This window comes from Macrotis lagotis, chromosome 6 (assembly GCF_037893015.1).
Source record: "Macrotis lagotis isolate mMagLag1 chromosome 6, bilby.v1.9.chrom.fasta, whole genome shotgun sequence".
In the NCBI taxonomy this organism is placed as follows: domain Eukaryota; kingdom Metazoa; phylum Chordata; class Mammalia; order Peramelemorphia; family Peramelidae; genus Macrotis; species Macrotis lagotis.
This window is the reverse complement of record NC_133663.1, coordinates 54224246-54236398: the sequence shown is the minus strand read 5'-3', so window position 1 is coordinate 54236398 and position 12153 is coordinate 54224246. Positions and strand designations below refer to the sequence as shown.

The 12153-nt window shown below is 34.5% G+C and overlaps 1 protein-coding gene across 3 annotated transcripts in view; it reads right to left on the bottom strand.

Moving 5' to 3' along the window:
* The window catches only part of XRN1 (5'-3' exoribonuclease 1), a 102933-nt gene that overhangs the window by 49542 nt on the left and 41238 nt on the right, over positions 1 to 12153 (bottom strand). For all 3 annotated transcript variants that reach the window (XR_012469372.1, XM_074191159.1, XM_074191160.1), the window contains exons 17-23: positions 11515 to 11635; positions 11322 to 11420; positions 8038 to 8141; positions 5014 to 5145; positions 1319 to 1481; positions 649 to 762; positions 420 to 518 (exon numbers count right to left, since the gene is read on the bottom strand). Coding sequence is in view for 2 of the 3 variants with exons in the window: in XM_074191159.1 (XP_074047260.1) it covers positions 420 to 518; positions 649 to 762; positions 1319 to 1481; positions 5014 to 5145; positions 8038 to 8141; positions 11322 to 11420; positions 11515 to 11635 (832 nt within the window). In the remaining variant the exon portion in view is untranslated. The remainder of the gene's footprint in view (positions 1 to 419; positions 519 to 648; positions 763 to 1318; positions 1482 to 5013; positions 5146 to 8037; positions 8142 to 11321; positions 11421 to 11514; positions 11636 to 12153) is intronic.

The window sequence follows — 12153 nt, the reverse complement described above, 5'->3', positions numbered from 1 at the left end:
GATATAACGGTTATCATGCAGCTATCTATTTGTCAGTGATCACATTCCACCCTTGTTTGTCAGGGATCCAATATAAGTCCAGGAAGAAAAAAAAGGAGAGAGATTAGAAAAACATTTTAGTCTATAGGAAGAAGAGGTCCAGCCAGGGAAGGACAAACTTCATAGTATAAAATTTTGACCAGTGAGCCTTGTTTATCTTCAATTGGCAGCAGCTGTACTAAAATTTTTTAAATTCTATATGATTTAAAATGTTTTTATGTTTGTAATATACAATTTATATGTTATTACTTGAACAGTTCATTAATCAGAGAAAACTGCATAAAAAATTTTAACATTTAAAATCTGAATGCCATTTACTATTTTAACATCTCATGAATTGATAGAATATTTGCTTAGACAAGCTAAATGGCTATACTCACATGCTGGTTCTGTATTAAGGCATCAAGATGAGGTTCACATGGAATGTTGAAAACCACACGAATTCTACCTTCTGTGATTACATCTCCTGAATCCTGAACCTTGGGGGGGAGGGGCAGGGGGAATAAAAGTATGTTGAAGATCACTTTTATTTTAATTTAGGTGAAAAGTAAAACATAAGCTATATATTTTAAAAATATGAAAGAGAATGGAATAAGAACTAGAACTAACTTCGCCTGTGCAGCCATAGTAAGGAGTCCCCAGCATAAAGACTGTACTTCTAGGTGGAAACAGGTCATCCAACGTTTTGATATTAGAGAAATGTGTCTCAAAAGTACTGATATCCTAAAAACAAAAATATAAAAATCAGTAAGGGTGAAATTTTCTAAAGAATCTTAGATTTCTGTTGTGGATTTGTAACTGTATGGAAAGAAAATTTTACCCATAATTATTTTCTATGAATAATACAGTTAGATACTTTATATAAAAGGAAAGAGGCACCATGTATCTTTTAAAATCCATTTTCAAATATTCAGAGAGTAACTATACCTTAGGATAACTGTTAAAAAAGGTAATTTTATGTTTACTAATTTATTTAGGCTTATTTATTTTGGGGGGAGGAAAATATATTAGTAGCACACAAATCCTAATTAAATAAATAAAGGCATGACTGAAAATAGTATTTTATATTTTGAAAAAATATGGTTACCATAAGTTAAATTCTGTTTTGCCAATCCTATCTAGAATGTCAGCAATTTAGGATATATCACATTCATAATTATAAAACAAGACTATTTTTCCATTTTAATACCTTATAAAAGGTAATAGTATTTATTTTTTTCTTTATGTATTGTGCAATAGTAGGCATCAAGAAGAGATTGAAGCCTAAAAGGAGCCTTACCTTGACAATAGTTTGATAAACAAAAGGAAGAACTTGTTTTGACCACTGTTTCTCCAGATGAACCTCACCATTTTGATTTAATTGATATTTATGACCGGTAAGTAACTGAGCATACACAACAACAGAAGTTTCATTTATTATTATTCCTTTTCTTCTCTGGTAGCTAAAAGGGGGAATACAAGGGAGAAACTTATATATGTAAATAAGTCGGGAGTAGAACCCAGTCCCTGTCCAAAACTGTTTCAACTGGATTAATAATCAAATGCCCAGAAAACCTTTAAAGAAATATGTGAATAACTCTGGATATACTTTTCTTGTTTTGTATATTATTGATATTTTTCTGCTGCTACCTAATTCTACTCAGAAATATGCACAGAATATTGTGAGAAGAAAAAAGAATTACACAGAATTCTCATAAATAAAAGAAAAAACTAAAATAAATTTATATGTATATGCCTATATATATGCCTATATATAGAAAAAGGGAGCAGCAGAATAAAGCTAGTAATAGTAAAAATAACTTTAAAACTATTATACTTTTAAAACTGTCTAACATTTAACTTGAATATGTTTTCTATTTTAAAAAAACTACAAATTATAGATCAATATCATCCAGTATTAATACACTGACTCATTTTATAAAAAAAATTTCCAGAAACATAATACTTGATGTTACACTTCAATACTGTCTAATGCAAAATTAGACCTGAAAAGGGGGGAAAAAATCAAGACTAATAATTCTAAAATGAAACATGGATTTAATAAAATATAATATAAATAAAATATAATCTCTTCCCCTATTTCTTGATGACTTTATTTAATGTAAAGCAACAAACACTTGGTGTCTAAATATCTACTTCAATGATACTGTACTAGGAACTGGGGATATAAAGGTAAAAATGAAACACTCCTATCCTTAAAGACTTTCCTAGGAACACACAATACAGATAGATAAATGTAAGGTAATTTTTGAATGAGAAAGGAAAGAATATTAACAATTGGGGGGAAAGGAAAGATTCAACAAAGGATAACCTTTAAGCAGAAAGCTTTGAAGTATTCTAAGAAGCACAGCTAAAGAGAAGAGAATATACAAAGGAGGGCCTTTGTCAAGGCATAGGAGAAGAGATTGAATGCAAAGTTCAGAGAACAGCAAGTATTTCCTTTTGGTTGGAATTCAGAGTGAATAAAAAGAAAGTGAGATAAATCTGAAAAGCTGAGGGTTAGAGCCAGACTGTGGAGACAATTTAGGCCTTCAGAAGATTATTTTGGTGACTACACTGAGAATAGAGAAAATAAGAGGATGGGAGGAGGAAGAATTATTAGGAGGAAAAGAGATGACAGACTAAATTAGTATGTTGGCATTGTCAAGAAGGATATTGTGAGGGTAGAATCAATAAAACTTGGTAACCAGTTAGGTTGGAGATAATGGTTAAAAATTAAAGATGACTCTGAAATTAAGAACCTGGGAAACTGAAAGGATAGTGATTCCTTCCACAGAAAAAGTAGTTTGGATAACATATGGACATGTAAAGCTAAGTTTGAAATACTGATGAGATATATATGGGTGAAGATTACCTAGTAAGAAGTTGGCAATAAGAGACCAGAGATCAGTAGGATATCAAGGCTGGATATATAAATCTTGCAATTATTTGAGTAAAGGGAATTGAATCCATGGGATGAGATCACTGAAGAGAAAAATTAACCCCTGGATAAAGTCACGGGGAAAGCCAACTTAAAGAGTTGACTGATGATGATTCAACCAAAGAGAGACAAGGAAAGGCCAGGAGCAGAGCTAAGAGTGAACAGCGTCACAGAAGTCAATGCAGGAGGAAAAGGTAATTGACAGTATTAAAAAATTACTAAGTGTTTAAGTAAGAAAATACCATAGATACAGTAGGAAAAAGACTATTGATAACATTGGAGATTGCTCTTTCAGTAGATTGGTATAATAAAGAAGCCAAGCTTACAAGGGTTAAGAATTGTGTGCAAGATAAAGAAGAAAAGGTGAATATATATTTTTTCCCCAAGAGTTTGGCTGTGAAATGGAAAAGGAAAAATAGGATGATAGCTCGAGGTTATGACTAAATTTCAAGAAGATTTTTTAAGAATGAAGCAGACCTGGGCATGCTTGTGAGCAAGAAGGAAGAAATCAATATGGCAGAGACCAGAAAGTTAATTTTAGTGCTAAGAGATAAGAGAAAGAGACCAGACTTATCACAGGTTGCTGGGGGAAATGACAAAGGTCAAGGGCCTTTCAGAATTCTCTACCCAGCATAGCTGTTGCTATCTGCATAGAACAGAGGGGCTGCTGGGGTAAGTTTAAAAGTTTTCTTACCACAATATCTGTCAATCCCTTTTCCATTTCAGGAAGTGGAGCCCTGAGGATATTCACCTAAGCCAGGGGGTTCAGTAAGTCTGAAAAACTAAAATGTATTTCTGGTCACAGGTTAGGAAACAGTTGAAGTGAGAAACTCAGGTAAGACCGAAGAAGATAAGGCAGTTAAAAGGAGTTCAGTTCAAAGAAGAGTTCAGAAGAAGAAAATCAGTTAACGGAAGAGTTCTAAGAAGAGTTCAAAGGGCAAATCTGATCTTAGCTGAGGCCTCAATAGCTTTGGTGCAACCTGGCTGAGCAGAGGAGCTTCCCAGCCATTGGCTAAGAGAGCTCCATAGCTACTGACTAAGGATGCTGATCAAGGGCAGCTGTCAAATTTCCAGAAAGCCAAATAATCACAGTTGCAGATGAGTGAGGCTCATAAAAACTCCAAGAACAGACTGAAAAAGCTGTGGTTTTTCTCTGTAGGAAGAGGTTCAAGCACAAGATCCCAAGGGAGTGATAGAAGTGGTTTAAGGAGTTGTAATCCAAGCACTGCCAGAAGATGCTGCCCTGAGGTACTGGGGCCTGAAAGAGCTGAAGCTCATGACTACCAGGAACAACAGAAGAGAGAATCAGGAGGTAAAGGGCAGAAAGCAAAGGAGGCAGCAGCAGCTCCTAGCAGAGAGGAACACAATGGCATCAGGAGAAACCAGGTGTGACCTGCCTCTCAATCTGGATACTCTGATTACAGTCATCTCTGCAGGTGGATGCCCACACCTGATTCCATTTACAATAAATGAGTATGTTTTATGTTTCATCACCAGACACTTGTGAGCTCTGGTTTGGAGAAGGTATGACTCACAAGATACTTAGAACTTGGAGTAGCTAACTGGGGGCCCGCCCAAATGGAGGGAAGGGGGAGTTCTGCCTACACATTAATCATGTTTAAGAAGCATTCTTATTTGCACATCTAGAAATGTGCCGATTCAAACTCTTAAAATCTTTCAATGAGACAAGATTTCAGATAGAAAGAAAACTAAATCCAATTATTAGATTAGAAAAAAATAGGTATGGGAAAATGACTTTGTTTAATTTATAGTATACCAGTTTTAGAAACAATATACGTTGAGTAGTTAAAATAAGCAACAATAACAATTTTGGACTTTCTCAAAATGTTAGAAACCAAGTCTTTTCAATGTGTGGCACTTTAGAAAAATAAATATGTAATCATCAATAGTATCTCATTCATAATTACATTTATTTTTCTAAGCAAATAGTATGTCTAACTGTTCAGCACTCAACTATTAAATGAATAAACTGGTTGAAAGGATAGTCATGTTTTGGGTCTGTAATATTAAAATATAAATTTTATAACACTTACTGTTCTGAAATGGCTTGTACATCTTTCACCCAGTTTGACTGTTCTTTATCTCCAACATGAACCACTTTAGTTGGTGGGGCAGTTTTTCCCAAGTAAAGCTTCTGTGTTCCTTGAGCTTCTTCCAAGAAAAACCTCAAAATCAAAATAAAACGGATCTGGAAAAACTAATTTAATATGGAACCCTTATGATAAGTTAATTTCACTGCCTCAGATGCCAGAAGGATTATATCGTGTGAAGAAAATAATTCATTCTATTTACATAGGAAGTCCTGCCCCACTCCATCATGATTTCACTAACTTATTTGAGTAGGAGAAATCTTACAAAAATTAAAATGAACAATCATTCATATATAACACTCTCAAAAGTTCTAAAGAATACATAAACAGATCTCATAAGGAGACATATCCTTGAGCTGAAAGATAAGGCATAAGGAAAAGATGAAAGATGTCCTAATAAATTAATGCACTGATTGAAAATGAAAGCTCAATTCAAAAGATATAAAAACTACTTACAAGACAAGATTCCTTAAAAAAGGGTGAATATTTAATCAATTGTATAATCCAAGGGTGGCCAGTGTAGGCATATTAGTTTCTATAGGAATCTAGTATTTCTCTTGGATCATCTGTAAATTTATAGACGGCTATAAAAAGCTAAAAAGTCAGATGTACTGCCTTTCAATCAACAAACATTTATTAAGTATATACAGATACTAGGAACAAAATAATTAAATATCCATTTTTCTCAAGGAGCTGACATTCCACTAGAGAAAGCTACTTCATGGTAATCTTGGTCAAAGGAGATATAAGAGAACAGCACAGAACTCTCTTCTCTGATTTTCTTAAAATTTGCTTGTCTGGGAGCAGCCAAGTAGCACAGGGTTTAGAGCATTGGTCCTGGAGTCAGGAGGACCCGAGTTGAAATCTGACCCAGACCTGTAATTAATAATGACCTAGCTGTGTGACCTTTAACCATATTGGTTTGCAACACTCCCCCCCCAAAAGACTTGCTTTTCTCTTTCTTGTGATAAGATACTCAGACTTTTTAGCTGGTCAAGTTCTTCTAGGTGTCATAATTCTTACATTCCTTCTGAATAACTTGTCAGGGCCACTTGCTTTTTCTCATAAGGAATTAATGCATTTTTTTTAACGTTGCTGCCTTTTGCTGCTCCTCAGCAAAATTTTCTTCCACTTAAGTATATTTGAGTTCTGAAGTTTCCACCAAGATCTGTATTCTGTTGTTAATTTTTTTCAACTGTGCATGGAGAGCTATGATTTCCAACCTAATTTTGTTCCTAATTTTTTTAAAGTTTTATTTTTTTGTGTGAACAATTTTGGACTTTCTTCCTGCTGCTCCATGATTTAGAGAATCTGGATTTTCTTTTTTGGTTGTTTTTGTGAATTTTTACTTAATTTTCCTTCAGTTTTTATGAGTTTTGCATTGTTGCTGTAACCTAGGTTTTCCTGACCTTTTGGCATTCAATTATTCTCTTGTATTGCCAGTCACTCTTCTCAAGGGACCTCCCTGCCTTCTTTGTCTCTTCTCCCTTTCATTTCCTTTTCTTCTATCAATGACATTTGGTTACTTTCTCCACTGAGTCAATGGTAGAGGAGAAGAATCCTTTTCCCTTCTGGTCAAAGCTCTGCATCTTTCCCTCAGTTCTCCTTAACTGCTCTCCCTTTCCTTTGTGTGGTCAGGCAGAATCAAGGTCCCCTGTTAACTTGTGGGAATGAGGAGTGAGAAGGAATGGTTGGAAGAGGATCAGGCTAACTTAATGCCATCAGGAAATTACCTGGAGAGTTGTTTAGTAATAGCTTAAAGAATATTTTTGAAAATGTCAAATATGAACTGCACTAGTTTAAAAATGTTAAGATGTCTATCTTATTCATGTGTTTTAAAGACTCATAATAACTGGGTTTCGGGTAGGGTTTATTATTCATATAATGCTTTTTTTCTCTTCATACTAAGATTACTTTTTTGACAACCCTGAAGCACAAAAAGCCTGTGATAACTTCTCACACTCAATGGATCTAGTGTGTAGAATTGTTTGGGGGAAGGGGAAGGCAGCAAGGTGGGACAGAGGGAAGGGCCAGTCACTAAAAAAGAGCCCTAAATACTCCAGTGATATTTCATGAAATTTTTAGGAAGCACTTAATGCTTGACTTGACTGTGGTCTGTCTTCTCCCCTCGAGGATTCAAGAAAATTAGGTAGTATAGTGGATGGTGAGTTAGACTTTAGTCAGGAAGATTTAAATTCAAATCCTACCTCTGTTCCTGAATTACCTGTTTGACCCTAGGGTAAGTCACTGAACCTGTCATCTATTTTTCTTTTGTAAAATAAAAATAATGAAAAATAGCTTCTATTTTGGTTTACAGGGAGGTTCTGAGGACCAAATGAGATAACAGAGTAAAGTGCTTTGCAAACCTCAGAATGCTGTTTAAAAGCTAGTAATTATTATTCAATTTTAGTTATTCTATAAATACAATTCTGTTTTAACAAAAAGGTTTGTGAAGGATTTGCAAAAAATAATTACTCTGCCATCATACAACACATATGATCTCTTCAAAATGTGCTTTCCTAATGAACATGTTGAATTTATTAGCTACTTTGAAAAATAAGGGCAAGTTGTACATAGTAGAGATTTGCAGTTTCATGTCAAGTTCCCTTATTCTGTTCTTTTTTGGGCACAATGATAATTGTGTTTGCTGATGTTGAGAATAACAAAAAAGGAAAACAATTTTTTTTTCTAACGTATGTATGTTCAATATGGATTTATGTCACTTTAGAAAACTAGCTAGTTACATGATACATCTAAATCAATTTTTGCTTCTTGCTTAAAACTTCAGGGTTTTTTCCTCCAATCAGATAGCTAAATCATCATGTGATACTATTAAATGCAGGACCATTTGGACTTAGAGAAAAATATTAGTAGAAGAAAAATATTGATTGACAGAGGTCAATCAAAGGGAAAGCTGAGTGAATGGAAAACAATTAAGGAAGTTAATTCTTATTACATTTTACTTACTTAGTTTCTCCATCAGATACTGCTACAACTCTAGCTTCTTCAAGGTGAGGCCAGTTAACAAAGACAGACTTTCCAAGCACTAATGAAGCAACATTTTCTATTTGCTTAAAGAAAAAACCATTTTTATTTTAGTTATTTCATCAATCAGCTATTACAGGACCAATTTCTATTTGCTTAAAGAAAAAAACAAATTTTATTTTAATTATTTCATCAATCAGTTATTTCAGGACCAAGAAGTAAAATTTTTTAGCATTAGATTTTCAGTGAAAAAAATTAAATTATGAAAACTTTTTATTTCTTGCAAATGTTTTTTGAATGTGGGAAAAAATGATACTTTAACAAGTAATCACTATATCAAAAGCTGTGATTTTATTGGGAGGGGTACTTCCTCTCCCAATGCAGACTACAGGCTCTCTAGCCCTTAGTTCTACAGGTTTATGAGCAGCTGTGGCCCATTAAAGTCATCATATGGTGGCCAACCTTCATATTAATTAGACCCTCCTCACTTAGGTTAGTCCTTAGATAACATCTATATGTCACACAGCTAGGTTAAGTGTCTCAGGCCAGATTTGAACTCGACCTTATTACTTGCCTTTTCCTTCTTTATATTTCTTACCCCTAGCCCCAAATCAGGCTTGCTATTCTGCAGTTTTACTTTCTCTTGCTCAGTTTGACCTTGTTTGTTTGCCCTTCACTTTTCTCCCTCCAAGTCCTTCTCAGAAGAAGGGCACACACTTTGGCTACTCCCTTTCCCTTCATCTCCAAATCTATCTCCCCTCTGTCAATAATTTTCTCATCAGGAGAGAGTTGCTGTGACCACCTAAGTTCTTTCCTGTTATGTGGAAAGCAGAGTGGTACCTGTTTCTTACTTTAAGCTGTTAGCAAGGACTGCCTTTAATACTGAATGAAAATATTTGTTATATACTGGGGAAAAGTAAGTTTCAATATAGCCAAGCTGAACAGTGTTGGTCTATAGGTATATATGTCTCTGCCTACATATATCATTCAGTCAATGATAACAAATCTTAAAAAAATGTAGAACCCAAGAGTTCTGATTTCATTTCTACTCTAAAAATAAGTTCATTCCCTATATAACTTTTTTTTAGGTTATTGCAAGGCAAATGGGGTTAAGTGGCTTGCCCAGGGCCACACAGCTAGGTAATAAGTGTCTGAGGCCTGATTTGAACTCAGGTACTACTGACTCCAGGGCTGGTGCTCTATCCACTGCGCCACCTAGATGCCCCCCTATTACTTTAAATGAAACTCCTATTAATGTTAAAATGTTTAACAATTTAATATATATATCAAAAACAAACTTGCATTCCAAATTCATATTGCCCCCATTTAATATCCTAAACCATTATTGATAACAATTATTTTTACTTGACCCACATGAATCATTTACTTTTAGAAAAGTATCTTAATATTACAAACCATTGAGGTATATTTAAAATAATACAAAACTGTTTAATGGATATATGCATAAATTGTTACTATCAGACCTAAGCCAACTCATCTGAGTGTGTGTTTGTGTGGGAGTGTGTGTGAGTACGCATGTCTGTCTGTCTCCATTCTCTCTATTCCAAAATCCATTTTCTATTTTTTCAGGAAGAATTACCCCTTCTTTTCTTGCCTGCCTCCTGTCTTAGATATCATTTGGGTATCATTTTACTGATCTTTTAAATATTTATTCCCCTTTACTTATCTTCACTAAATTCTTCTTCGGTTTTACATATGTTAAGATATTTCCTGTCTTGAGTAATACTTTATCCTAATCTTTAAAATGGCATGAAACTGTGGTGCAATGGATAGTGATGGACTGGAATCATGAAGACCCAAGTTCGAATCTGGTCTCAGACACTTACTACCTACATGACTCTACCAAATCACTTAACCTCTTTATGTTTCACTTTCCTAATCTGTACAATAGGGATCTTAACAACAGCTACCTTCTCAGGGTTGCTGTGAAGATCAAATGAGAATATTTGTAAAATGTTTTGCAAATCTTAAAGCACTACATTTTACTACTGTCAATATTATTATTATTACCACCAATTCATACCCTTCTTCAGCCCTCACTAATTGACTTCTATCCCTGTCACACTATGAGACATGTACATTAAAAAATCATTGTCTTTAAATCACCAGACTCAATGGTCTTTTCTGTCTTTTTTCTCATGGATCTCTCTGTAGGAGCTTACAACACTGAATATCTTTTTCTTCTTGAAACTCTCTGTTTCTGGGACATCTGATCATTCAGTCTCCTTTTCTTGAAACTTTCCTCCTTTTGCTCCTAGCCGTCCACCTCCCAAGACTCAAATGACCTTTCTAGACATATTTTAGCATGTCAAACCAATTTTATAGCATCAGCTATCATCTTTATATCATTATTTCTCAAATGTTCAGTTCCACCCTTTTCTTTGAATCTCATTTCTCTATAAAGCCAACTATCTTTAGGCCTTTCTATTAAAACAAAAAAATCATAGTTGGGGTACCTCATCTTCCTCTTACAAATTAACTTCTTGATTCCCTTTAATGAAAATCATCTTCTTAAGTTATTTAGATCTTGGAGTCATAGTGGTTTCTCCCTACACTTTCAACATCAACATCCCCTTAATCCGTCATACTATAATCTCTTTTGTCGGTAGTTTCTAGTCTTAGTTGGAATTTTACCACTATTACCCTACTTTAGGCATCCCTACTGGAGGTCATTCCTGAACGAATACTTGTAAAACTCTGAACTGCCCAATTCATGCAATTTACTACCACGACATTAATTTAAAAATTCCATAATGCTAACTTAAAATTCTACAATGCTAAAAAACCCTATTTTCCTAGCCTACAGAGTCCAAATTCTTTAAGCGCTTCATGATTTACTCTAGCATAATTCTCTGATTTCACCTATCTCCTACTATTGTCCACCATAAGCCTGTTTGCTCTAGTCTTACTGGTTACCTCACTTCAGATCTCAAGAAAATGATCATGTTGCTCCTTAAGTCTAGGATATTTTTCCTCCCTTTTCCTTTATTCCCTGGTCCTAATCCCATTCTTCTGGGACCAAATCAAATCTCACTTTCCCAGGAATTCTTCCCAATGATGACAGTCTACCATGACTTTGAATTTTTAGAATACATTAATTCTATTCTGCTCACCTTGGTGTTTGTAACTATACATTGTTTCCTATTTGATTGTCTTCCCAAAGTATTTTCTTTTAAAAACTCTTCAGTTGCTAACATAATGATATAATAATGACTTAATGACTATCAAATGAATGAGATACTTACAAGTTCATCTGAGTCATCATCAACTAGGATTTCTAATATCATATTTTCTCCACGGCTACTTTGTTGGAATACTTGCACTCCACTTTTCTTCAGAAAAAACTTCAAAAAAGAAAACCCAAGAATTTAATTCTCTAGCCCTTATAGTTTTATATTAAATAGCAGTACTACAGCAATTTAAAACTAAGTAACTGACCTTGTGTTTGATGTGTTTTAAAGTAGGAAACCCACAGAAATACAGTGCCTTCTGGTCAATTTTAGTTATTTTATTGAGATTAATATCTACATGCCAAGCATCTAAAGAGATAATTTTATACCTAAAAAAAAGGAGCAAAAACTTTAGACTTTATTATTACTTAGACTATATTATTCCTCAGTTTATGAAAATAGTAATCTTTCTACTTTTCTTAGATTAAAAAAAAAGACTGAGGCAGTAAAGGCTTGCTTTTATGAATGGTCCTTGCTTTTCTTCCCCTCTCCCACTTTCGTTTAGTTGTTTTAATTGAGCTAGGAATAATTCAGTAGGTCACACTAACTCTTCTTTGGAATCTATAACTCTTTCCACCTCATATCCCCACTCTATCCTTGATGATTAGTAGGGTGGTTATGTGGTTACTGGACTGGGGGATAGGGAAAAGATGCAGGTAAAGAGAACCTTATAAGGAAAATTTTCAAGAGTTGGGCAAAGTGTCTGTGTCAATCAGCAAACTGAGACCTATGTTTATTGCTAGAAAATAAAAAAGGGAGTTCATTCCAGAATACAGATGGGTTACTGAAGCCTAGGATTGCCTGGCTCCTAAAGTCAGCTATTTAGACCACCAAAGAGCCATTTGAT